General features: G+C 41.0%; 1 protein-coding gene across 1 annotated transcript in view; it reads right to left on the bottom strand.

The window, feature by feature from the left end:
- Positions 1-1,255: 1,255 nt before the first annotated feature.
- Positions 1,256-26,654, bottom strand: part of Mamdc2 (MAM domain containing 2) — a 146,641-nt gene continuing 121,242 nt past the window's right edge. Inside the window, exons 11-14 of the mRNA XM_087908031.1 lie at positions 25,361-25,513; positions 6,211-6,470; positions 2,421-2,505; positions 1,256-2,300 (exon numbers count right to left, since the gene is read on the bottom strand). Coding sequence (XP_087764157.1) covers positions 2,236-2,300; positions 2,421-2,505; positions 6,211-6,470; positions 25,361-25,513 — 563 coding nt within the window. The 3' untranslated portion in view covers positions 1,256-2,235. The remainder of the gene's footprint in view (positions 2,301-2,420; positions 2,506-6,210; positions 6,471-25,360; positions 25,514-26,654) is intronic.

Genomic DNA, 26,654 nt, shown 5'->3' with positions numbered 1-26,654 from the left:
GCTGGAATGATTCCATGAGCGTTTATGTCACCATCAAGGATGCCGGTAAACTACTTCATTCATTCATCACATAGAACAAATGCCTCACTATGTACTCAGGTGTGTGTGAGTCCCGGAGACACAGTCTATGTTCCTTTATTCAGCAAATGTAGCTATAGCTATCGGTGGGAACGATGTTGTGAGGATTTATGTTGCCTAGTGTATGTCAAACTCCAATTGTACCCCTGTGGCTAATTAATCATAATAGTACAAATTTTATTAATAAAAATATTTTATTACGAGGTGAATATAATTTTCCTTATAAACCTTAAGATGTTGATTTTGTGCAGCTGATTAGTTTTGTTTTCTAAGTACTGTGATGTGCAGAGAGGCATAGTGTTCTTCACAGATGAGGCCAATAGATTTATAGCCATGCAAAGCTGAGAAATCAACAGGCCACCACTTCATTGCTTTCCACCTTCTGATGCTCAGTCATTTCATTTTTGGCTTTTTGTTTCTCGAGATAGGGCTTCTCTGTGTGACAGCCCTGGCTGTCCTGGAACTAGCTCTTGTAGACCAGGCTGGCCTTGAACATACAGAGATCTATCTGCCTCTGCATCCCGAGTGCTGGGATTAAAGGTATTTGCTGCCATTGCCCGGCAATCATTTCATTTTGTTTTGTCTTCATGGTATTTAGGATCAAACCCTAGGCCTTGTTCAAGTTTAGCAAGTGCTGCATCATTGAATTATGAAAATGCTAATTTTATTTCCATTTCAGGGGATAAAGGAGAGATTAAACTCATTTGCGCGTTCAATTTTGTTCCTGGGCACTAAGAACATAAAAGTAAACAACAGAGTCTGTGTCCTGGGTTGGCTATATGGTCAGGGTGTAGACGTGCTTGAGTTCAGTCCCCAGGGCTCATGCAGTAGGAGGAGAGAAGCGGCTCTCTTAAGTGAAGGTCAGAATCTTAACACTTGCATTATGGCATTCATGTGGACTTCTCCAACAAGTAAATTTAATGTTAAAAGCTAAAAGAAAAGAATTTATGTCATTATAGTTTAATTCTAGTGATAAAATTTAGGAAACTTTTCTTATAGGAAATAAAATGCTCTTTAAATATTTATTATATAAATAATTGCAGCATTGGTGCTGTTAATAAGGTAACTTAAGACATCTAATCATGGCAGAATAGATATGCAAATTAGAATTGGCAATGATATAATGAATGTGTTCTGATAAAACCAAATAATGTAGAAGAGTTAATTGCTAATGAAAGGAGTTTCAAATGATCTTTTATTAGGTAATTTTGAAGTTTTACAACAGCTACTTGGCCACAAATTGCACACGTATATACAATTCTCTAAGTAAATAGAAAACAATAGTTTAGTAAATGTAACTGACTACATATTACTCAAAACTTCACCAAAACATTTATCATAAAAATCAGTCAAATTGTTGAACAAGTTTATTAAAATTGTTGGGTGTGTATACATGAAAAATTCATGCTCGCCTTATTGAAGAGGTGCATTAATGCCCGTGCACTCATAGTAACTGTCCAAGGTAGTTCAAAGGGAAAGCAAAGAGGGCGGCAGTGCCTTATACTGCAGCATTAATTCGTATGGACTTAACCTGGGCTCTGTGAGAGCTCCTTTCTTATACCGATAGCGAAATAGTAATGATTTATAGCTTTTTCTGTTAATAAAATACACAAATGAGGCCTTATTTCTGGAATAATCTGTTACCATAAGTAAACTGCATTCATTTTGCAGATATTACTGACACGTTGCATTATTTAAGAAAAATTTTTGTACTTGAAACTCAAAAGGAAAACCACCAATTCCTAGTCTCCCAATACATTCATTGAATGCAGACTTAAATAAGCACATTCATTTTGATTGTGCCCTTTATATGTGCACTTTGAAATGACTATAACATAGTACATTTGTATTTTTAATTGGCACCCAAATTAAGATGAAATGGCCTATGTTAAAGCAGTAGCCTGTACTTCCAGTAACAGTTGTCAAATGCACAGGGGAATAAAAAAAGGAAAGCCCTGAGTCTCCTCTCTCTCTCTCTCTCTCTCTCTCTCTCTCTCTCTCTCTCTCTCTCTCTCTTCAAAAGTAATGAAAGGGGGTGTTCTGAAGTCATTTCAACTTATGCAATAGTTAAGAATATCCAGTATTCATTTCTTCTGTTTTCACTTTGATTGAAGAGAGGCACAAATTTTGTCTATTTAATCCGATTTAGATCATTTCCTAATACTCAATTTCATTTATGTCTTCAGAATATCCTGATGATTGTTGAGTTGTATCTTCCATTTCTGTCAGGAAAGACAGACAATATTTATTTTCTCTATAGAAAAGATGATTTTGAATTCTTATAGTTTGAAACTATAAAATCCATCTTCCGATCAAACATATGTAATTGAGGAAAATATTACCTGTACACGGTCCTGCATGAAATTTAACATCATCAATGGCAATATCACTTCTTATTGACACTCCCCGAATGGCTTCAAAAATGATCTGAAAAAGAATGACTTTTTTATTAGAAACAGAGTCAAGCTGATAAAACTGTGTTGGTCAGGGACGATCAAGACTTTGTGACTCTAAAAACTTAGATAACTGGTGGGGTTGACTTTAAGGAAAAGGACACAAAATTACAAATTCTAGGCTGGCTCTATAATCCCATAAATCAAGAGGTTAAAGTGAAAGAACCGTTACAGATTCAAGCCAGCCTAGACTATTTAGTGAGTTCTTGAAGAGCCTGGGCTATACCGCAAGCTTGAGGCCAGTCAGGGAAGCATAGTGAGACCAGGTCTCTAAAATAAAATAAACAACAACAAAATAAAATCACAAATTCCAATTAGATTATTTGGAGTTAAACTATTTCATCGTAAAGTATGATGCCTCATAACTCTTTGTGTCTTTAGGCGGTTCTCCAGAGATGCTTAATCAGGAACCTGATAACCCACCCCGATTAGAACACTCTGTCTGGCTCCCCTCATCTTCATCTCCCATGGAATCTACCTTTGTACTGGTATTAGGTGGAAAAGCTAAATAATACTGTATAAAGTAATTAAATTGATCAAAAATAGTGAGTCACTTATGTTAAATACCATAACATCAAAGGCACAGCCCAGTGTGCCTTGCGGGAGGGCAGTCTGTTTCATGAGTTTCGAGTGCTTGAAGAAAACAACTAATCATATATTCTTGTTCTAGAAAAATAGATCACCAGCTCCAAGGATGTTGCAATAATGGATAATAAGTGTCTGAATCTTCCAGAAAGGTCTGTGGGAAGTGACAACTGTCCTGAAGATATATGTGTTCTACCCATGTCATTTACATTAGTTTATGATTTAGATGAAAATTTTTATTGTTTTTATTGAGCTATACATTTTTGTCTGCTCCCTCCCTTCCTCCCCTATCCCCCTCCATCCTTTCCTGTGACCTCCATGCTCTCAATTTACCCAGGAGATCTTGTCTTTTTCTCCTCTCTATTTAGATCCTATATAGGGCCCTCTTTGTTGTCAGGTTCTCTGTGAATCATAGGTTGGTTTTTCTTTGCTTTATGACTAAAAGCCATTTGTAAGTGAGTACATAGTATATTTGTCTTTCTGGGTCTGGGTTACCTCACTCAATTTGATATTTTCTAGATCCATCCATTTGCCTGAAAATTTCGAGACGTCATTATTTTTATTGCTGAGTAGTACTCCATTGTGCAAATGTACCACATTTTCTTTATCCATTTTCAGTTCAGGGGCACCTAAGTTGTTTACAGGTTCTGGCTATAACAAATAATGCTGCTATGAACATAATTGAACACATGTCCTTGTGGTATGATTGTGCATCCTTTGTGTATATACTCAATAGTGGTATTGCTGGATCTTGAGGTTGTTTCCTAATTTTCTGAGAAACCACTATACTGATTTCTAAAGCAGCTGTACAGATTTGTACTCCCACCAGCAATGGAGGAGAGTTCCCTTTACACCACATTCTCTGTAGTATAAGCTGTCATCAGTGTTTTTGATCTTGGCCATTCTGCAGGTATAAGAAGGGGCAGCCCTCCAGAATATCCTATTTCACAGAAAAGTCCCTTGATTATGATAGGCCTGTAGGTCAAAGATGGATGCTAATAATCGTTCTGCACCCTTTGAACTGCAACATTCTAAACTGACACCCCAGGGGCTTTGCCAATGTACATTTAAAATGTACTTCAAGCTGGGCGTAGTGGTGCATGCCCAGAATCTTAGCAATGGGAATTTAAGTAAGGAGAATCCTGAGTTGGACGCCAGTCTGAGCTACACGACCAGACTTCTCAAAACAAAAACAAAACCAATGTCCAAGACGGTCTACCCCGGAAGCATAGTCTATCTTATGAAAGGCCCTGTGTGCTAATTCCCAGAACTCAAATTTTTACAGCATTTGTGTATCAGCATCATTTAAAAGTTAAAAGAAGTCAGGCAGTGGTGACGTACACTTTAATCCCAGCACTTAGGAGGCAGAGGTAGGCGGATCTCTGTGAGTTCGAGGCCAGCCTGGTTTACAAGAGCTAGTCCCAAGATAGGCTCCAAAGCTACAGAGAAACCCTGTCTCGGAAGAAAAAAAAAGTTAAAAGAAAAATCAATGCTAGCTTGGGAGTATAGCTCAGTGATGGAACACTTATCTGGTATATGTGAGGTAATGAATTTGATCTTCTGCACTGCAAAATGGAGGATTTTGTGAGTGTGTGTGTGTGTGTGTGTGTGTGTGTGTGTGTGAATGCTTGGATACCATGACCAAAATGTCATATTCATTTAAATCTGGAGATTTTCTATTTTTAGCTTGCATCACTTGGAGGGCTTATTGAAGTAAATTTCTGGGGCTCCAAAGCCCTCTGGAGTTTCTGATTTAGAGTTCTGTGGTGGAGCCTGAAAGTTGACATTTTGGGTGACCCTAGATTTCAGGTATTTCTGTTGCTGTTGGTTTATGGACCACACTTTAAGAACTTTTTGATAAAGGGTCTTGAGGCCTAACACGATTGAGCTGCCATCTCTGAATGATGATCAACTACATTAGTACGTTTTCGTCTGGCCCAGCTACCTTCTATAACATCATAAAAAATGGTTCATGGGATAATCTGCCATTCTCTAATATGTCTCCAAATATTTATGCTTAGCTGAAGGATCCTTCCTAGAAGTAGGACATCTTCCTCCTGTCGTTTGTTGCTTATCAACGTAGCAGCTCAAATGGCTATCCACTAGAGCCGCCATTTCTTCAGTTTAGATCTTTAGAAAATCAGTTTGTGTTGTTGAGTGGTGAGAAAAAAAGCTCATATGTTGGCTATCTCTTCGCAGAAAGACTTGAGCGCAGGCCAGGCAGCTAGCCAGTGGTTAAAGCCGAGTGGATCCACAAGGTTGACCACCCAGAAGCAAAGCCACAAAGGAAGCTGGAGCATTAGTTGGAGAGCACGCTCATGCCAGAATTCTCCAGAATGAATTCAAGAACAATGGAGAGTCTGAAGGCTGTCTCCCCAGAATTTTAGCTTTGGTGGCTATGTGAAGTCTAGGCTTTCGAGGCTACAGTAGCTGCTTAGGCCCACCTACTGGAATGATTGGATACATGTAGGACAGGGGCTTGCTATAACACATGTAGAATTGGGGGTCTGAGGTGGAGATGACTATGATCTTGGAACTAAGATCCCAGTTTTTTCTACAGCAATATAGTAATGCATACAGAGGCGTAAGAAACTGACCATGGGCCATACGCACTCTTAGATAGAAGCTTAGAACAGAAGTCCTTAAGTGCAAGTGGATCATGGGTAATGGGTAAGTGCAAGTGGATCATGGGTAATGGGTAAGTGCAAATGGATCATGGGTAATGGGTAAGTGCAAGTGGATCATGGGTAATAGGGGCAGTACTAGTGCATTTGGAAGAAAGGAGACTTGCTTTTGGAAGAAACACATTTGGTATTCACAATACACTAAGACAGAATAGGAACCTTTCATCCTTGAATTGTAAAAAACAAGCACTCTATGCATGAATGTCCAAAGCTTTAGCTCCCTGTCTAATTTTCCATTCGCTGCTTAGAGTTAATCAATAACAGGCTAATTATGTTTACTCTTCAACTAATCCTGCCTTTATCTCTGACTCTGAGAAAGGGCAAAATATTCTCTTTTGTAGCAAGAAACCGGAGAGCACAGGTGCTTTGGGCCGTGTTTCCCGGGTGGACCGGCTTCCCTCCAGGCTTACCTGGTGTTGCCTCCTGCAGCTGTATTCTACCAGCGCACGCAGCCAGGAGATGCTTTGTTCCCCTCGCCTCCTCCACAGCAGGGGCTCTTCATTCTCTTCCTCTGTTTTCAGGAAAACGCTCAGCAGGCCAGTTCCTGCTCCATACATGTGGTAGAAAAAAGTCAAGCAGTGCTTCCCAGGGACACCTCTCAAGGGCTGGGACAAGAGGTGTGCTTTTTGTCCATACACCATGTGGGAGGCCTCGATAAACATGTAGTAGCCTTGAGAGGAATGCAAAGCAAGTATGGTTAGAAAAAAGACCCAATCATATCTTTTTTCTTTCTTCTTCCTTCCTTCCTTTCTTTTTTTCTTTTTCCCTGGTAACATAGACACTTCATCTGTAGTACCGAGAAAAAGGTTTTATAATTCTGGAGAGTATTTTTGATCCAAGGAAAATAGATAGGCTGTAAGGATTAGACCACAAAATAATTTTCTCATTTAATGGTTTATAATCCAGTTTAGTAGAAACCAGGAAATTACTGCCCCAGTATTATGTCACTGGTATAATTATCACATCAGAATTATCTCACTACTGCCTTGCTTTTGGGCTCCCCTTAGCTTCATACAGTGAAATCCTAACACCTAGGGTATCCATATTAGAGAGATGATTACGTCACAAGGGCAGTGACCTCAAAATGAGAACAGCATCTTTGTCAAGGACTTCTGGAACGAACTCATCTTTTATGCCATGAGGGAGGAGTGTGAGCAGATGGACACAGCTGAAGAAGCAGTCCCCACCCTCACCCCTGACACCAAATCTGCTGTGACCTCAGATTTCCCAGCATCCATGACTGTAATGAACAAAGATACGTTGTTTATAAGCTGTCCTGCAGCCCAGCAGAACCAAAGCATGACTGCCCCCCATCTATGCTGGCTCCTGAAGTTGCCGAGGCCTTGAACCTGTAAGTCAGACAGCCTTCTCCCTCTCCTTTCTCTCCAGGCTGACAGGAAGTCCCGGCAGCCTTACCTTCAAAGGAAACGCAGAGCCCTGTTCCACTCTCTCCACTGCTAGTGTCCTGCTTCAATCTTGTTACCTTGAACCAATGCGACAGATTCCTGACTCATGTGTTTGTCCTCACCTTATCCCCTGTAGTCTGTCTAACTTCAGCAGTATCTAAAGCAGTCTTTCTAAATGCTTAATGTGTGTGTGTGTGTGTGTGTGTGTGTGTGTGTGTGTGTGTTCACACCCAGGTGTGGGTATCAATGGGAACCTGTGTCTGCCACCATGCTTATGTGAAGGTCAGAGAACATCACTGGATGTTGGTCCCTGCCTTCCATCTTGTTTGAGGTAGGGTGGATTTGCCGTTTTTCTGTACTATGTGCCGGGTTATCAGTCCAGTGAGCTTCTGGGGATCCTCCTGTCTCTGCCTCTTCCCCACAGGAGCATTGGGATTGCAGACACTGATTCTGCTGCACCCATGGGTTCTGGAGACCCAAGCTCAGGTCCTCATGATTTCACAAGTGCTTTTGCCTACTGGGTATCTTTCCAAACCCTAAAAGCTAAATTGCACCATGGCTTTGTTTAAAGTTTCCATTAGTTCAGCTCAGAGTCTAGGCTGGCAGCCTCAGGATTGCTTCAGGGCCCTGAACAACCTGCGCCCCCACTCATTACCTACCTTTCGCTATTGTCCTTCTTATCCCTCATTAAGTGGACTCTACTGTTCCTGGATGTCACCTCAGGCTTGCATGTGCTAACCCTGGCTCTTCCGGAGTTTTTCTCGGGTCTCACTCTTTCCCGGTTTAAGTGTCTGCTTGGATGCTCCCTTTTCTATTCGGCCTATTCTGATTTCATTATTTCAAGTTGCCATCACCCCCTCTCACCTGCTCCGGCAGCACTCCTCACCCCTTATACCTTCATTTATTATGTTTTTGTAACATTCAATTGCCTTTTAATGGGTCACCTAATTTTTTTTCTCTTTAATCTTTGTTTCCTTCTTCTCTAATGCACAGTTTCCTTGTTTAGATCAGGACCACATTCCCAGTTCCTAGAGCAGTGCTTTAGGCATGATAGATGTTCAAAAGGATCTGTGAACGGATGGATGAACATATTTTCTTTCCTAGCACTAAGCCCCAAACAAGTCCGATCGTTTCTAGAATGCATGGCTCCACCAAGTTCACACCGAAAGGATGAAGTTCTTGGCAATGAGAAAGGCATCTGGACTCAGATGCTCTAAGGCAAAGCTACTACAAACCCAAGATGAGATAAAATCACAGTCACATTAAAACAAATGTTCTCAGACAAGCTCCAAGTCATCTGAGGTATTTTTAGAAAAGAACATGCATAAAGCTGGGAGTAGTGGTTTATGCCTCCGATTTCAGCTCTTTGAAGGGAGAGGCAGAAAACACTGGAGTCTTACTTGGCTACATAGTGAGTATGAGTCCAGCCTGGGCTACTTGAGACCTTATCTCAAGAAAATTCTTGGAGTCATATTAAAACAAAACAAAAGAACAACAACAAAAAATTAAGCAGGGCAGTAGTGGCGCAAGTCTTTAATCCCAGCACTTGGGAGGCTGAAGAGGTGGATGGATCTCTGTGAGGTTGATGCCAGCCTGAGTTGTACAACAACAAAAAGATATCTCATGAAGTAAATTTTAAGGCAACAAGAAAATACACAAAGACACACACACACACACACATGTCCATGATGAAAAAAATGTTTATGCTTTGCTTTGGAATTCTCTAAGGCCTCTTGCAATCCCACGCGACAGACCCTTGCTAGAGATGAGGCTCTAGGAGGAAAGCCATTGTCCTTGTAATACTCTTTCACCAAGCAAGTGCAAATAAAAGACAATGAGGGGCTAAGAGATAAAATAGGAAGCAATGAATTTATCATGAGTGACAGGTGGCCTAGGGTTGTCTTTCACTTAGTGACAGTAATTCTCAATCATGGCCAGTCTGAGGTCCTATAAGATTAACAGACTCTCAGCGACTCCTTGAGTATTGGTTGACGTTCTTTCCTTCCTGGGCACAAGACACTAGTTTCCTCAGTGTTGAAAGGGGAAGTGTTACTCTGTGCCAGGCTCTTGCCAGCAGGCCAGGTGGGCGCTAACTCAGCCAGGGCTGCCTGTGCGGCCTCCTACCCTCACATCCCCTTGCTCTAGACTACACACTTCTATCGATGCCACTGCCGCAGCCTGCTCTGCTTTTCCGTTCCTGAGTCACCGAGTCTTGGGTGTCAGGTGAAAGCTCTTAGTTAAGCCTGCCAGTCCCAGAGAGCTTTGGGCTAAGTGCTGAAGAATATGAAAGGCAATCCACACTGCTTCACCCACGTGGTTGGGCTCCTTTTGGAGGAGCGGTCCTGCGTGGAAGGAGAGTGACTTCCTAGGACATTAACTTCAGCCTGCCTTTCTTCAGTATTCTCAGCCTTCGCAAATCACTTCGGGACATAATATGTATTAAGAACACATGTGTACGGAAATACTGATTTAAAGGAATCTCGCTCAACTTCTATTCCTAAATAATGAGTTTAACATCTTTGCTAGCTGATCAGAACTCCCACTCCCATGTATGAACTGGTTGTTCCTCTTGATTACAAACACTTCTCCGTTCTTGACTTGCACGTGATCCTTCCTTTTCCTGAAACCACTGGAGAATGTCACAGAGTCCCGTCTGCCTCACACGTGTTTGGAGAGCAGAGCAAAGCCAAGTGCGCTTGTCCGCATCCCACATTCCAGCTTCAAGCGCTGTCTGTCTCAGACAGACAGGATGTGGCAGAACTGATGCTTGAGGCTCAGCTCGTGGGTTCCTGCACATGAACGATGGTTGTTGGCGGTGGTGGGGATAAAGTGCTTTCTTTCTGTGGGCTGCTGTCCGACATCAAGGATACAGGAGTTCCATGGATCTCCTGGTCGCTCAGGGCCCCATCTGTTGTTTGTGAGGCAACTGTGATGCCCCAAGAAGCAGAGACTCACACTGTACTCATAATCTTTAACAGGTAGACAGCTGCTCCTCTAGGCTCTTGGCTCTCTTTTAAAGGGTTGGGAAGGGGCTTTGGCAGCCTGTGTGATGAGGCCCCATGGAAGGAGCGGCAAGCTGTTTTCATTGGTCTGAAAGAGCATTCTTAACAATCGGGGAGACAGCAAAGCTTTGGGAAAAACAATTGGTAAATTACAAAATGTCCTCCTAAAAATCACTCCATTATGATTATCAGGTTGGTCCTTTGGTAATCTTATACACACACACAGTAACAGTCCGGCTACTCTCTCTCAACCCTTCTTTATCTCTCTTCTGCCTGTTAATACCGTCCTCTCACCTTGACTCCGTACCCGTTCCTTTCCCAGATTCACGACCTTTGAGTTGTTGCATTACCCATTTCCTTCAGCCATGTTAAAAAGCCTTTCAAATGTGGATCAACGGAATTGAATTAAAGACCCTCACAGAAATCCACATACCTATAGACACCTGATTTTTGACAAAGAACCCAAAATTATACAATGGAAAAAAGAAAGCTTCTTAACAAATGGGGCTGGTGAAACTAGATGATAGCATGTAGAAGAAAGCAAATAAAATAGAGCCATATTTTTTTGCCATGCGTAAAACTCACATTCAAGTGGATCAAAGACCTCAAAATAAATCGAGTTACACTGAAGCTGATAAAAAAGAAAGTGGAAAAGAGCCCTGAACACGTTGTCACGGGAGACCACTTCCTGAATAAAACACCAGCAGCACAGACACTGAGATCAACAATAAATGGGACCCCCTGAAACTGAAAACCTTCCACTAGGCAATGAATACTGTAAATAAGTAAAATGGCAGTCCGCAGAATGGGAAAAGATCTTCAGCAACCCCACATCTGACAGAGGACTGATATTCACAATATATAAAGAACTCAAGAAATTAGACATCAGACTACCAAATAATCCCATTAAAATGGGGGTAGTTAAGGAATTGTTCAACATCTTTAGCTGTAATGGAAATGCAAATCAAAACAACTCTGAGAGACCATATTACACCTGTCAGAATGGCTAAAATCAAAACGGCTAATGACAGTTTATGCTGGAGAGGATGTGGAAGAAGGGAACACTTCCTCCACTGCTGGTGGGAGTGCAAATTTGTACAGCCACTTTGGAAATCAGTACAAAGGTTTCTCAGAAAATTAGGGAACATTCTACCTCAAGATCTAGCAATACCACTCTTGAGCATATACCCAAAAGATGCTCAAACATTCCATAAAGATACTTGCTCAACTATGTTCATATCAGCAGCATATTCATACCAGCCAGAACCTGGAAACAACCTAGATGCCCTTCAACTGAAGAATGGATGAAGAAAATGTGGTACATTTGCATAATGGAGTATGACTCAGCTATTAAAAACAATGACATCGTGAAATTCGCAGGCAAATGGATAGAACTAGGAAATAAAAATATCCCGAGTGAGGTAACCCTGATCCAGAAAGAGAAACCTAGTATGTACTCACTCATAAGTGGATATTAGCTGTAAAGCACAGAATAACTAAGCTACATCCCACAGCCTCAGAGAGGCTGTACAACAAAGAGATCCCAAAGTGGGACCGGGATGCATGGATTTTCCTGGGAAGAGGATATAGAAGAGATCTCCTGGGCAGACTGGGGGCCAGCAGAGATGGAAGCATGAGGGATTAGGTTGGTAAAATAAATGAATAAATTTCATGACTAATAATAATAAAACCTGTAAAAAGCGAGGAGTTAGTCTTTAATGGGTAGAGCTTCTGGTTAAGAAGGTGAATGTTTTCTGGAGCTGGATGGGGATGGCAGCTGCACAGCAATGTGAATGTGCTTAATAGCACCAACCACTTCTCATGTACATCTTACCCTGTTTACAGGTGAGGGCTTAAGTGAAGGAAACAGGCGCCGTCAGGCTTCTAGTCTCGGTCAAACGAATTTTGACAGGAATGAGGGTGAGGTATGCGGGGTGGCAGTCCAGTCGGCCCCACCAGATGTCCAACATTCTCACAGTCTTTATCAGTTAATTCTTTAGGTTAGAATAAGGAGCAATGGGTTTCATCTTGGCATTTTCAAACATTTTACCACACCTTTTAAGGCTTTTCGCGGAAGCCTTCTCTGGGAAAGTGGGACCTGACGTTATCAGACACTCTCATGGAAGCTTAGCTGTGGAAAGACCGCAGCACCCTGGAGAGTTCAAACATCGGGAGCTAATTCCTCAGACAACGTAGACCACAGGAACAGCTAGATTATCACTACGTACCTGGATGTCAGGTACACAAATTCTTAAGGACAAGGACTTGAAGCAAACTGGTCCTCATTCAGATACACCCATACGTGCACACACACAGGTGTGCCACTTGCACATGTACATGCAGGTGCGCACGTGCGCACGCACACACACACACAAGCACACATGCCTGTACTTCCGCCAGATGAGAAGTTTAAGGTCACGTGGCCACTAAGATCTTGCATCAGCAAACAGTACAAAAGAAACAAAGAAACCAAACTCAAACAACATTTCGAATACATTGTTTTCATTTAAGAGCATATTTCCATAAATAAACTATTCTTTGGTATGTCTTCTTAGACATGAAAAGAGACTCCTACTTTTGCTTATTACTTATGTCGGAAGAGAATTTAATCTCCAGAACAAACATCAAAGAGCATTCTGAAAGAGAATGACAGTGTCTTTGTTTGGAGGTGTTAAGACAGTGAATGGAGCTGTTTCTTCTGGGAGGAGGAGGAATGGAGTGAAAAGACTTGTGACAGGCCACCTATTAAGGGACTCAGTGGCCAGAAGTTGGGGTGGGGTGGTGGGGGAGAAATTTCTCATAAATGGGATAGTTATCTGTTGGTTTATTTATTTCTTATCATTTGGTCATACAATCCCTATTTTTAAAAAAACCTTCTAATACAAATGCTCACAAAGAATTCTGACAGCCTGGCATCATACAAGTGGCAATAAAACCCTGGCAAGTTTGCTATGACTTTGCTGTCACTGTCTTGTAAATAGGAAGAACAGTGGCATCTGTGTTAGGAAACGTTTTGGTTTTGTAGGACAGAGTTACTCACGCAGATGGTGCAGAAACCAGAGAGATAAACACTGCAAAGTCCGTGCCACCTTGATGCCAGTCACCCCATCTGTCACAGAATGCTTTCTTTCTTTTAACAGCAGTGAAATGGTGGGGCTAGAGGGTTTTGGAGGGTGTTTTTGTTGCTATTTTAGTGCAATGATCTATTGATAAGTATTTCCCTCTCTTTCATCATACAGATTTTGTCTTCATTATACTTTTTGCCCACATATGCTACTTGCATTTAATATTTTCCTTTTAGTAGTCTATTTGCCATAGCTTTCTCTTAATAGTTTTATTACTTATTTAGACGTTTATTCAAATAAGAATCTTCATGCTAGCAGAAAACAGAAAACAAGCTAAAAGTCTATGAAATAACAGTTCTGGCATGCTGGTTATGGGTTTTTCATTTGTATTACTGGCAAACCTAAAAATAGTCATACTCTTGTCACTTGACAGACTGGAGGTAGATAGAATGTGATTAAGGGGGATTTGGGTTTAGTGACTCTACCAAGTCTTTTGTTTCCACCAAGGAAGTTTATTAGTGGTCACAGGCAATGGCTTTCTACTTTATAGAGGCACACATGTCATTAAATAGGGAGTATAAGAAAGTATTACAGAGCCAAACATCCGATTCAATGAAAGATTTATGAATTGTAGAAAAAAATGACGCCACATGTTTCAGTGGCTTTTTTATAAATTATCAGTTAATTGCCACAGCAACCCTAAGAGACTGGTAGGGCATTAACTTATTGGTATTATTATTATATTTATATATAATATAATAGAGTATAACAATTATTATATTATTATATATGAGGAAACTCAGACTCAGAGGCCATGGAATCATGCCCCAGGCTCTGCAGCCAGCGAAGAGGAGGGGTAGTTCACTGCTGGGTGCTTTACCTTTCTACTATACTATACCTCGCTAACCTCAGGATAGTGAAAGGATCTTTTTGCATTGTCCTTTAGGAAGGCAGAAACTGTATCTTCTTTAGAACTGTTATATTTAAGATGTATTGATCCTGACAGGCACAAAATTACCTGGCGTATTTATAGTTTTCTTTCCATCTTCTTTTTTTTTTTTGGAGCTTCTTTTTTTATGAAATGAATTTAAATTGACTTACCATTTAATACAGTTATCTATAAACCAGTTTTGATGCCTGTCTCCTTTCTTCTTTTTCCCAGTATATGCTCTTCCAGGCTTTAAGGATGGGAAGTGAAAAGGTAGAATGTATTCTACAGATAGAGGCATGGCCTTCAAAAGTTCCAGAATGCATTATGTTAATTTAAAAAGGACCCTGTGGTCATCATACATGGTAGGCATCAAGGGAAAACACACTGTGCTACTGGTCCCAAGTCTCAGCGGAACACATTCCAATGTATAAAATAGGAAGTCCCCCCTTTTAAAGTCACTCCTACCATATTTATTACAAATATTTTAAAGGGAGCCGTAGAAATGCTGTAGGTCACCCATGCAGGCACTAGCTCTCTTTTTTGATGAAATTCATTATTGTTTGCAGTGTGTACTTAGTAACAAGAAAGCTTATTGTTGTTACTAAGCAACAGCAGATAATTATTATAACTTCACTAAATAGGTTGCCATACTATTTAATGTATATGTTGTTTTAGCTGATCTATAATAGGCTAAAAAAATCATCCTAAAAAAATCTATGAACTGCTGTTAACTTATTGAGTCAATGAAAAATTTCAAACTATATTATTTCAGGATATATTTGCCTTTAAAGAACACTTTCAGTGCTATCTAAGCAAAACTATACCAACTATACAAGTCACTTTAAACAGCATAATACAGTTTTCTAAGTTTCTTCTTTGACAATGGAATAAAAAGAAGACATTTACAGTACTTTAATACTCAAGAGTTTACAAAGCTTCTTGCTTGACCCAACTTTAGTTCCTAAATCTTTCCCTAGGCCTACCCTTTCCTCACAAAATCCTACCTTAGAAGAGGCTTCCTAAGTCAGGAGCCTTCTTCCTGACATCTAATCAAGGAGCTATGCAATCATTTCATCCAGAATCCTTCCTACACAGGATGCTTCTTCCTGCTAATTTTCCAAGCCCTGGTCTCATGCAGTCCCTTGTTTCTCTAGTCTTCTTTGGCCGTGCTGCATTCAGGTTGAGCCTAATCTCTCCCAACCACTGAAAAACCGCGCTACTCTGGTTCCTACCATGATGGTTGTGAGTAAAGTCTGCCTTACTGTGCTTTAACAAGTACAGCTGGGCTATTTTTCTTAACATAATGTCCCTGGTATTTATTGCTCAGGATGGGGGGTTATAAAAGGAGAGACACAAACAGTGACATCTGCTGTTGGGCAGTTTACAGCCAGAGTTTGTGTAAATTTTATTATTCTCCTATTACCCATTGCCAAAGAATGGGACACTATGCAATATTATCTCAGCTACAACAAGTCCCTTGGACAAAGAGGCAAAAAACACCAACAAATGCTTATTATCATAAGAGGGCAGAAATACAATATCTCATTCTATCCTTTGATCAAGGGGGATTTATGGGTAAGATGGTATATAAGATATTCATCCCAGAGGATCCGATGTCCTGTCTTCTGCCCTTTGTGAACATTACACACACATGGTGCTCAGACATACATGCATTACATGCAGGTAATGCATGGAAAAATAAATAAATAAATAAATTTATTTTTTAGAAAAGCAGTCTACAATTTAGTGTAATCCAAATCAAAATTCTAATTATATTATTCACAGAGATGGAGAAACAATCTCAAAATTCATATGTAAGCACAAAAGAGCCCAGATATCCAACTGAGCAAATGAACATCTCCATATGTTCTTGGTGGCACACACACATTTGTGTAATACACATACACAGTTGTTTCTACTAGTAATATTAAATTAAACATTTTGAACCGTGTATACTTTTCTTCATGGTATTATGCCCATGATTTGACCCCCCTAAAAGAAATTAAGAGAAAAAATACAAAGTGTAAAACACACATAAACAAACACACAAGTCAATAAATTAATAAAGGTTCAAACTAGAATGACCATCTGGCCCAGCCCAGCTACACCATTTCTGGGGCATACAGTCCACATCATACTGCTGAGGTGTTTGTCCAGCTACGCTCATTACCTTCCTATTCACAATAGCTAAGACATGGAGCCAGCCTGGATGTTCATCGATTGAATAGATAATGAAATGTAATACATTTACATGATGAAATTTTATTCAGTTGTAAAGAAAGATGCAATTACTAAACTTAGAGAAAAATGTGTGGAACTGGTGAGGTAGCTCATGCTCAGAAAAACAAATGCTGCATGTTCTCTTTCATACATGGATCCTAGCTTCAAATTTTTATGTATAAGTGCTGTCAAACTGCTTTCTACACATTTGTGTTTATACCCATAAATTAGTGCTACTCTCAAACTTAGTCTGAAAAACTTAGTTTCGTATTGGACCGTGGTCAATGCAGATTGACAGTTAATCCAAATGCCGAGAATAGGTAACTGTTGAATGCTAATCTTCAAATGGGCCGTCTAAACCAACCTCCTAAGACTCAGGGCACATTGTGGGTAAGGCACAATGAACATAAGAACTCAAAGATCTAGAGGGGTGCTGTGAAATGCTGTCTTCTAGGCATGACATGGCCACTGCACTCATGAACTTATATCATCTATGGTTATTTGCACAAGACCTGAATAAGAGCAAGCCAACCAACATTCAGGCATGGATGTAGGAGAGGTTCATGATATTCCATTCCTAATTGAGAAGCTATTGACAATTGATGGTTGGTGGGAGAATGGAGCCATTTTTCTTTGAGGGTGTGGCCATGAATTGGCCCATGCCCTGCTAGATGGCCTCATATCATGCAAATGCAGACTCAATGTGTCATTTTTTTTAAAAAAAAAAGAAAAAAGAAAAAGGAAGAGGACATGAAGATGAGAAGGGGAGGTCTTAGGGGAGAGTCTGGGGACAGTAAGAAAGGGAATTTGGATTGGATATGATCAAGATACATTATATACATGTTTGAAGTTGTATATAATGTATATAATAAATACAAATACTTTAAAATTATAATAGGTTGGCTTGTAGTCCAGAACAGAGCAATGTGCCTAACTTCTGAGCAAAACAATCTGTTGTAAACAAATGATGTTGCAGAAGGAGCCTGATATCAGAACTGCCTCTTCTGACTCTACTGTGGTACTGGTGCTGCTTATACTATGCCTAGAGGAAACTTAGACCAGACAAACAGGAAAAGAACATTCAGGGTCTTGACGGACTACTGACTTAAAAGCTTCAGGTGGCTTAGAAACTCTGAGAGGCAAGTTGCAGGCTCATGACAGCTTCAGTCGTGAGAAGCCTGCAAGCTCCTGACAAGGTCAGCATTGCAACCTCTGTTTGCAATTTGAGACTGCGAGGGAACTGATTCACAGTGGGAATCTTCTACTGCAAAGCTTCTTTTTTATCCTGTTCTGTAAAACCTCCAGGGCCTCTGCATCTTCGTGCACTGTTTCAACTCCTGCTACTCTTCGTTGTTCTGATTAAAGAACAATCCGCTTCTGTGGATCGTAGCCCTCCTTTTTCTTTTATTTCCAAATCGCCTTGATCAGTGCTGATCTAACAGGGGTGGCACCCGTTTCAGAGTTATCAGAGCCTGTTACAAGCTGCAAGGCATTGAGGAACCAACAGATTCCAGAGAAAATGGAAGGTCCACAGAATGAGCTCAAGTCTCTCGGAGCTGCTTCCCTCTTCACGCATTGTGGCAGAGATACCCAACAGACTCACCGATGTGAGTGAAATAACAGAAATAATTAGTGTTCAAAGTTGTTCAAGCAGCTGGGGTTGGGAGGCCACATTTTATGAGGAAAAAGGGACAGAAAAGAGAACATATTGCTTGGCAATCTTCTCTTGAGGCATTTACCAAATTCTTAACTTGAAGAGACCAAGAGACAGATAGTTAAATGCAAAACAAAGTAAGGTTTCCTGCCGTCTCACCAGCTAGTGACAAAGTTTAAGTTTTGTACGTACTAGAGAGGATAATTCCTAAATAAACTCCAGACTCCTTTCTTGGAAAATGTGCCTGGGCTGTAGGCAGAACCAGATGGGTGCCCAGGAAAGCAGAGCCACAGCCACCTCACTTCACTTCGGTTCTACCCTCTGAGAGGAAAACACCATTGCAGAAGTGTTCTGTGGGTTTTCATTTACAACGTTAAGATTTCAGTCAAATTTATCATAGATATTAAGGGGTGAGTGTGTGTGTGTGTGTGTGTGTGTGTGTGTGTGTGTGTACAGAAAAATTCCACTTGGGGAATCAGACAGCCTATACATGAACTTAGCATATTAGTTTAATGGTTTGAGTATATAAGAACAAGTTTGAAGGGTTTGGGGTATAGTGTAATAATGTCTCTCTTGCCATGTGTATACAGGGCCCTGAGTAATTCTTAGCACTGCAAAAGTCATGCACATGTTTATATGTGTACATAAATATGCGGAAGCATTCAAGAAAATGGAAAGACACAGGATTTCACCAACGAACTTGAATTGATTAAAAGACAAGCAGGTGATGAGAAGGGTTCCAGAGCCGCAGAATAAAGACCTCCAAAGATCTAAAAATCACCTTCAAAGCAATAAGAACTCTGGCAAAGGCAAAATGGTCAAAACTAATCTCGTCAGTATTCTGGCAATTAACCAATGGCCCTAACAGCTCAAGAATGCTAGTTCAAGAGAAATGCTTGGCTTTTGCTAAGAACAGTGACCCTTTTTCACTCGGCCTCGTCCCAGCTGCACCTCTGCTGTGACAGAATATAAACTAAGAGCTTTATGATCAAGGCACTTGCAAGGACAGGGTGGGCACAGACTCGGAGTCAGAATAGGCGGGCTACTTCCTAAACACTCCATCCCTGGGAAATTGACATTATTTGACCGATTCGGCAGCTAAATTGAAGAGCTTCATTCACAGGGCTTGTCTTTATTTAACCTGAGATGATGTATTGATTTTGACAGACACACAGCAGCTTGACATATTTATAGTGTGGCTTTTCTGAGCCTTTCCTCGTCAATACAGACATGTATTGACTGGCCAACTAATGCAACTGCCTATAAAGCAGGTTTGCCTATGAAGCCCATCTTTCCTTTTTCCTCTTTTTTTCAAGTTCTGCCAACTGTAAACTGACCGGCTTTACACAGGGAAAGTTAAAAGACAGGACTGATTCAGAAGCACCTTGATAGATGCCTTATCTTGGGCCCAAGGCAGATACCAGTGGCCTTTGGTCTTCAATGTTGAGGCATCTTCAATCACTCTTCGCTTAAGCCTCTGCAGAATTTTTCTACATCCATGTGAATGAGGCAGGAGAGGGAAGGCTGTGCTAAACGGGAACATATCTAAGCCAGTGAGGGTGGGAGTCTATGAAAATGCACTTTTCCTGTTTACTCTCTAGTTGATGGCCATGAGGCATAATTCAACATGGCTTATGAGATGTTCCCACTATCTCAATCAATTGGACATAGGAGTGGCCAAGTCAAAGATGCATCACTAGTGTGTGGGTGGATATTTCCTTGTTATAAGGCCTTGTTCCCCATTCCTGCTGTGGAGACGCATAGCTTCAAGTGTACCACCTCCATATAAGGTCACATTTGAGGCTCTACTTTCACGGGACTCATGGTTGACAGTGTCCTAGGCCAGTATTGTAACAGAGTTCCTGAAAGCTGTCCTGCTGCTTAAAGGGCTGTGTGTCTCATGTCTGCTGTTTCTTCATCCTGACATGCGTTCATATTCTGCTGCGGGAGTATCTTCCGCTGCTTCAGCCAATAGTCGCTGAAGCACGAGCCCACGGTGCTGTGGGAGCGCCTTCCGCTCCGACGGTCAATAGCCGCTGAAATACCAGCCCACTGGGGCGTGGTATATTTCTCTTTTAAAAAGAGCCGCAGATCTCAGCTCGGGCCTCTTGGTTCGGGCGCTTGGTCTCGGCTCGTGCTCCCGGCTCTTGCTCCAGCGACTAGGCTCCCTTTCTGACGGTTTATGGTGTATATAAGTTTTACCCCCCAAAATAAATAACCCCTTAAAACATAACTGGTGTGGGATTGATTCGCCGTTAATATTCCTTACTATTCCTGAGCTACTCTGGTTCATCCTCCAATAGACTGCTAAGGGGAGCTGCCGCCTGACACTGTCCCACCATCTCTTGAACTTGACCCCTTATAGCTTTACTTGTTCCTTCGAGTCATTGGGATGGTGTTTGGTATGTAATGGGTATCGAGTGCTCAGAAGATATGGAATGAATCAAGTGGGGACTCTGGATTGTGTGATATTAATGGTAACTCTCGTTTTTAAGATAGTTGATTCTTATATGTATGTAGCTTCTGAAGCTGGTAAGATTGAACAATTAGTTATTTGGGGGACTGGGGAGATGGCTGAGAGGGTAAAGGTGTTTCCCCCAAGCCTGGTGGCCTGAGTTCAGTCTCTGGAATTCACATGGTGGGTGGAGAACAAACTCCTGGAAGTCCTCTGATCTCCACACTCACACTGTGCCGGTGCATGCGTGTGATCTCTCTCTCTCTCTCTCTCTCTCTCTCTCTCTCTCTCTCTCTCTCTCTCCAGCTATATAAATGTGTAGAAAACTCCAGTCAGTTGTTTTAGAGTCTTTGTTTATACTTTCAGCTTTGAATGTGTCACACTTCTCTCTTTTAGATCCGAGAGCGCCTGCATCCGCCTTATTTAGCCTGTACTATTAATGGCCGGGAGACAAGAAAGCTACTTTACCATGTATGAGGGTAGACAACAGGTATATGGGGTGTGCTCCTGGAGTTGTACCCATAATGTCAAAATATAGACACTAGAAATAGGTCGGGAAACCTGTAGATTATTTCTGATGGCCGCATGCATTGGTTCATGTGTGATGTGGAAGTGTCACATAGTCTGGGAGACTTCAATAAGGCAATGTGGAAAGAATATGGTCACTAGAACCAAATAAACCTGAAATCCAGTCCCTGCTTTTCCAGTTACTACTATTTAGCTCTGAAATGGCACTTAGCTTCTCCAAGCTTCTATTTCCCTGTCTGAAAAAAATGGGACCTTTCGTGTACTCAGTAGATTATAGAAAGAGTATAAAGATTCTAGGTACAGAGCCCACCCAGAATAAATGTTCAACAAATGATCCCTAGCTTTTCAGTGAAAGGGTTATTAAAGTAATTACAGTCCTAACGAAATGCTATGTATCTATAGGTACCTTGGGCATAATATTTGTTTTCTTACTTGCATTGCTATGCATGGGAATAAAAAGATAAATTCCAAAATATTTTATTAGTTAAAAACATGAAAGGTGTCTTGAGAATCTTTTGCAATTTAATATTGAAGCAGGTGAAATAATTTATTTTTAAAATCAGCATTCTCTACACTGTGCCCCAGAGACTTTCATTTAATATATCTAGTATTCATTCAGAATAAATATGGAGTTCACCAAGAAACATTTGCATTCATTCTTTTGCTGTGAAGTTTTACCCTAGCCAGCTGAAACATTCTTCTAAGTCTTCAAAGAGACAAAGAGAACACAACCACACCATCTTCAAACAAAACCATTCCAAGTTAATTAACATATGCCCCCATAGTCCAGTAATGATGTCAGTAAAGGATTAGAACTATGCCTTACTTAATATACGTTGCACGTGTTTTTGATAGATTTTCATACTTTTGAATGTGTGAGGAGGAGGTAGAACATGTTCTATGAGTCAGACAAGCCTAGACTGTAGCATAAAGAAGAGCAGGAGCAGGCCTGGGCTGTCACTCATTTAACTTGAAAGAATTGTCCTTCTCCTTTGATATTCAGCCCATGACACTGATTCCTGGGTGGCAGTCTGCTATGGGTTAAGCTGCATCTCTCCAAAGCACACGTGATGAAGACCTAGCTCCAGTATATCAGAGTGCGGCTATATTTAGAGACTGAGCTTTTAAAGATGTAACTGAGTTAAAAGAGGATAGATACTGATTCATTACAAGTGCCATAAGAAAAAGAGACATCAGGGGTATGTTGGCACAGAGGGAAGACCATATGTAGACCCAACAAGAAGATGGTCATTTGCAAGTCAGAGGGTACAGAAGAAAGCAACTGTGAGAAACCTTGATCTTGGACCAGTCCTTGAAATTATGTAAATGAGTAGGTAGTTGTAGATATTCTTGTTTTCTTGATGTAAAAGCTGGAAATTTAAGTTGCTTTCTTAAGGCCATACTCAATGACTATAATCTGTTGGGTTTTCCCAACTCTAAAATCCATAGGTCTCTTGTACCCTTGACCTGGTTGCTTCCCTTTGCTCTGTGCAGGAGTGCCTCCTTCACTATTTACTACTTTGATTCTGCCCTGTCTTCTGTGTCCAAGGCATTCCATGATCTTCATTAACCAGAATACCTGCTCCACCCACAAAGTCTTACTATGCCTATCATTGATAGCATCTTTTCATACCTCTAACTGAAGCCTTCATGTCTGCATAAAAGAAATAAAAACTATCAACTTTCTACCAGGAAAAAAAACCTCCCATAACAGATGATCTAAATCGATTAGCTCTTCTCTACTGTACTGAATATTAAAAGTAGTATCTTCTCACAATCTTATTTTTTTCTAAAGAGGGTTTTGGTGATTTTGTTTTTGTTTTGAGACAGGACTCGCTGTATAACCCAATGTGGCCTGGATCTCATTATGTGACCCATAGCCCAGTGTGGCATGGATCTCATTATGTGACCTATAGCCCAGTGTGACCTGGATCTCATTATGTGACCCAGGCTGGCCTTAAATTTGTAATACTCCTCCCTTAGTCTGCTGAGTACTGGGATTATAGGTATGTACCACCATACTAGTTATTAGAGGTCTTGCTAAATAATGATCTTACTCATGTTTCAATAAAGGCATTCATTCATTTATGCATACATGTATTTGTTCACTTTTTTGCATAGCTTATGTAAGTCACAATGTTAAGTACTATGGGAATTCAATGGTTTTATAGTACTCTATCTTGTGACATTGTTATTCAGAGCCAATAAGGTTCAGTTTGGCTGGTCATGGTGTCACATGCCTTTAATTCTAGCACTTGTAAATCAGGAGGGAGGAAGGTGGGTCTATAGCAAGTTTCAGGCCAGCCAGGGCTCCATAGTAGTACTGTTTCCCCACCCCCCGATCAGTCTGGAGATTTTCATCAGCATTTTCCCTTTCTGCAAAATTCAGTACTGAAAGTCCATGAGGCTGCCTTTGCTGTAGCCAGTTTCTTCCCATGATTGGATATCATGTCAGAGACTGGACTAATCCAGAAAACCCAGTACAGAGAGGTGGAAAGAGAAGGGAGTTCCCTGCTTATATAGTTTATCCCTTGCATCAGAATGTGCCTGAACTGACCTTTTTCTGTCTCAAAGTTCAGCAAAGGACTTCCTATCCACTTATATCAGTTTGAGTTCTGTTTCTGTTTTATTCTGCCAGGGAGCTATCATATATGGCTTCTAGTTATCCCTGTAACTTCCTGATGCATTTTCAGATGGAGCTTAACAAGTCTCATAACTCTTTTAGAATCACTTTTCAGTACTGCAAGTAGATATCTGGTCTACCTTTGGCCATTGCTGCATCTCTTCACTGAGGAAATAATCTTTCCTGAGAAAGCAGCACACAGAAAGGGCAGCAGTAGCCACCAGGTGAACTTTTTAGGTGAGAGTGCATTCGTTTCTGAGGCCAGTGGACACTCTGGGAAGATGGATGGAATCAAGTGCTCTTCAAACAAAGCAAAAACTTTCCAAAAAAATCTTGGGTGGCTGTACTGAGGTGTGCCCCTTGATGTGGAGGCAGCAAGTGCAAAAGGCTGGTTATGGAGGGCTAGGCAGAAGTTCCAGTTGGCCAGCATTGACACAATGAGGGAACAGTCAATAGCCAAGAGAGAATTTAAAACAGCACCAAATCTTTTAAAGTTCTTTTCTTTTAATTCTTTCTCTACCTGCCCTAACTTGAGGATGAAAAACAGAGAAAACAGGAGAGGAGATGAAATAAAGATTAAAGACTAGGTCAGAAGCATTTTGACTGAATGAGAAATGCAAGTTTTTTATTTGCACTAGACTTTTTAACATGCCTGAATTGACCATGTTTCAATACCTCAGCAGAACTGGGAGTTACCAAAGGATTTACCAAGGAGTGGGGAGAAAAATCTTCAGGATATAACTGAAGTGAATGATGGAAATAAAAATAAAGCCATTTGTGGTTGAGGTCTACCAAGTTTGACTAATTCAGTAAAAAGATTACATATATTATATGTTGATCCATGGTACTTGGTCTTAGATTTATCTTGAGGCTGGTCATAAGGTAAGCAAAGTATAACCCAGCATATCCTCCTGACTTTTCTTTAAGGACCCTGAAGCTTAGTGTCAAGGATCTCTGTGGATTTAGTTCAGGGTCAGTTTTCCTTCTTTGAACTTAAGTTGTGCTTTAACTGATATATCAAATGGGCATATTTTGCCACTGATTGTTTTTACTTGCTGATAGACAGTAGTATCGGGATGATCAGTCTTGAGTTTGTCCTGCGATAGTTTACATACTCTGTTTTGAAATCATACTCCTTAGTTAGGCATGGTGGCATACGTCTATATCCCTGAGCTCTCAGGAGGCTGAGGCAGGAAGATCCTGAGTTCCAGGCCAGCTTGAATAAGACCTTGTCTGTGGGGTTGAATGGGGGAGACAGATAATGTGCACCTGATTATCCACACCAACAGCTATCTGCTCCCACAGGTTTATCCCAAGAACACAGTGGATCAGAATTCACAGGAGAATGAAGTTGAACTTACCTGCATGCTCCCAATTTGCCTGTACATTTATATACTAATCCTCAACTCCAACTTTGATTAACTTCTTTCTCTCTTTTGTGCCTCTTTCAGTTTTTGAAACCTAGTTCTAAATTATCTTTGCAGCACTGTACATTAACCAGTGTTATAAACGTAAAAGATGATTTTCCAGTAAACTGATTAAAAATTTCACGCGTTTAGACTCACGTGTAGTTTATTCTGGTCACAAGATGTGAATCTGCACACTCAAAATGCAGTAAATGACCGCTGGTTGCTAAGTTATGTTCTTAAGAAACGGCACCATGTGGCAGAACTCACCTACCCCAGTAGTGTGATCTCCCTTTGGTCCTGTGTAAGAGGTGGGTGTTTCTCCTCTTCCCCTGTGCCAGCTGCTCCGGTTTCGTTTCTCCTGTGTAAACGCACATTCATCTTGATCGAAAGTGCACTCTCCAGGTGGAGGTGGAAGTCTCTCTGCAAGGAAACAGCAGATGTTGCAATTGCGGAGACAGTCGATGAATATGTATATTCTCACGGCTCCTAGCAGCCCCCATTGCATGTCTGAGAGGTGTCTGGCCATATGTCAAGCCTATGGAGAGGCAGACCCCCACAGGTGGCCTACCAAACCTTTCCTCCAGCTAACCTCTGCTCCATCATGGGTCCTATCCTGACACAGAATCAGAACTCCAGATCTGAAATATCGGGTTACTTTGAACAAGACATCTCCCCGAACTTGGGAATTTGTTTGAGCAGAATTGCAAAGCTCTGAAAATTGGAGATATAAGGTGTCTCCAGAACCTCCTGATATCCATATTCCCAGTGAAATTTTCAATGACTGTCCGTTTTTTTATGTTTCTCTTGTGTTTTGTTTTACATACAGTGCTAATTAATGAAGCCCCGTTCCCTGTTATATGCCCTGAGTGTGGCTATTCTTACTGGTATTGTCCTTCTAAGGACTCAGAAACCAAGGATCGGAAAGCAAGATGTCTTCCTTTAAGTTGATTTTCTAACGGTGGGCACAAACGCAGAGCCTGTGTAAGCTGTGAAAGTGTCTGCCACTGAGCAAGGCCACCAGCCCAAATGCAGTTTTCAATTATTCTTCAGTATCAGAGTGTTGCTACACATTGGCTATTTGTTATAGAGATGAATACTGAGGATCTTAGAGGTATGCACTGTTTACTCATTGCCTGATATGTCTGGCAAGCTACTAGCTTCCATGACTTTAGCTTTTTTTTTTTTTTCTGTCACCAATGCTTAGTCTGAAGTAAGACAAAAATAAAAGGGAAATTATAAAGAAATGACTGGGGGAGCTCATTCTGGAGTCTGGCTGAAGTCTCAAGCCAGCCAAGAGTGGAGGATTTGACACAATTCTAGAACTATTTTAAATAATAATGCTAAAATAGCAGGGAGCCTTGCTTAAGATTTGTATATGACTTAAATTAATCTTACTCCATTTCCAGATGCAAACATGTTATGTTCTGAGACTCTCACACACAAGATTATAAATTTAGTTTGTAGACAAATATGTCTCAACCCCCTTGCAACTAATACAGTACGGAATCCTTCAGCACTGTGACCTATGGTTTTGTCTTCTTACCGGTCCTTGTGTTTATCA

The sequence above is a fragment of the Myodes glareolus genome, chromosome 7 (genome assembly GCF_982192425.1).
Source record: "Myodes glareolus chromosome 7, mMyoGla1.1, whole genome shotgun sequence".
Lineage (NCBI taxonomy): Eukaryota > Metazoa > Chordata > Mammalia > Rodentia > Cricetidae > Myodes > Myodes glareolus.
This window is presented reverse-complemented; position numbering and strand designations above follow the sequence as displayed.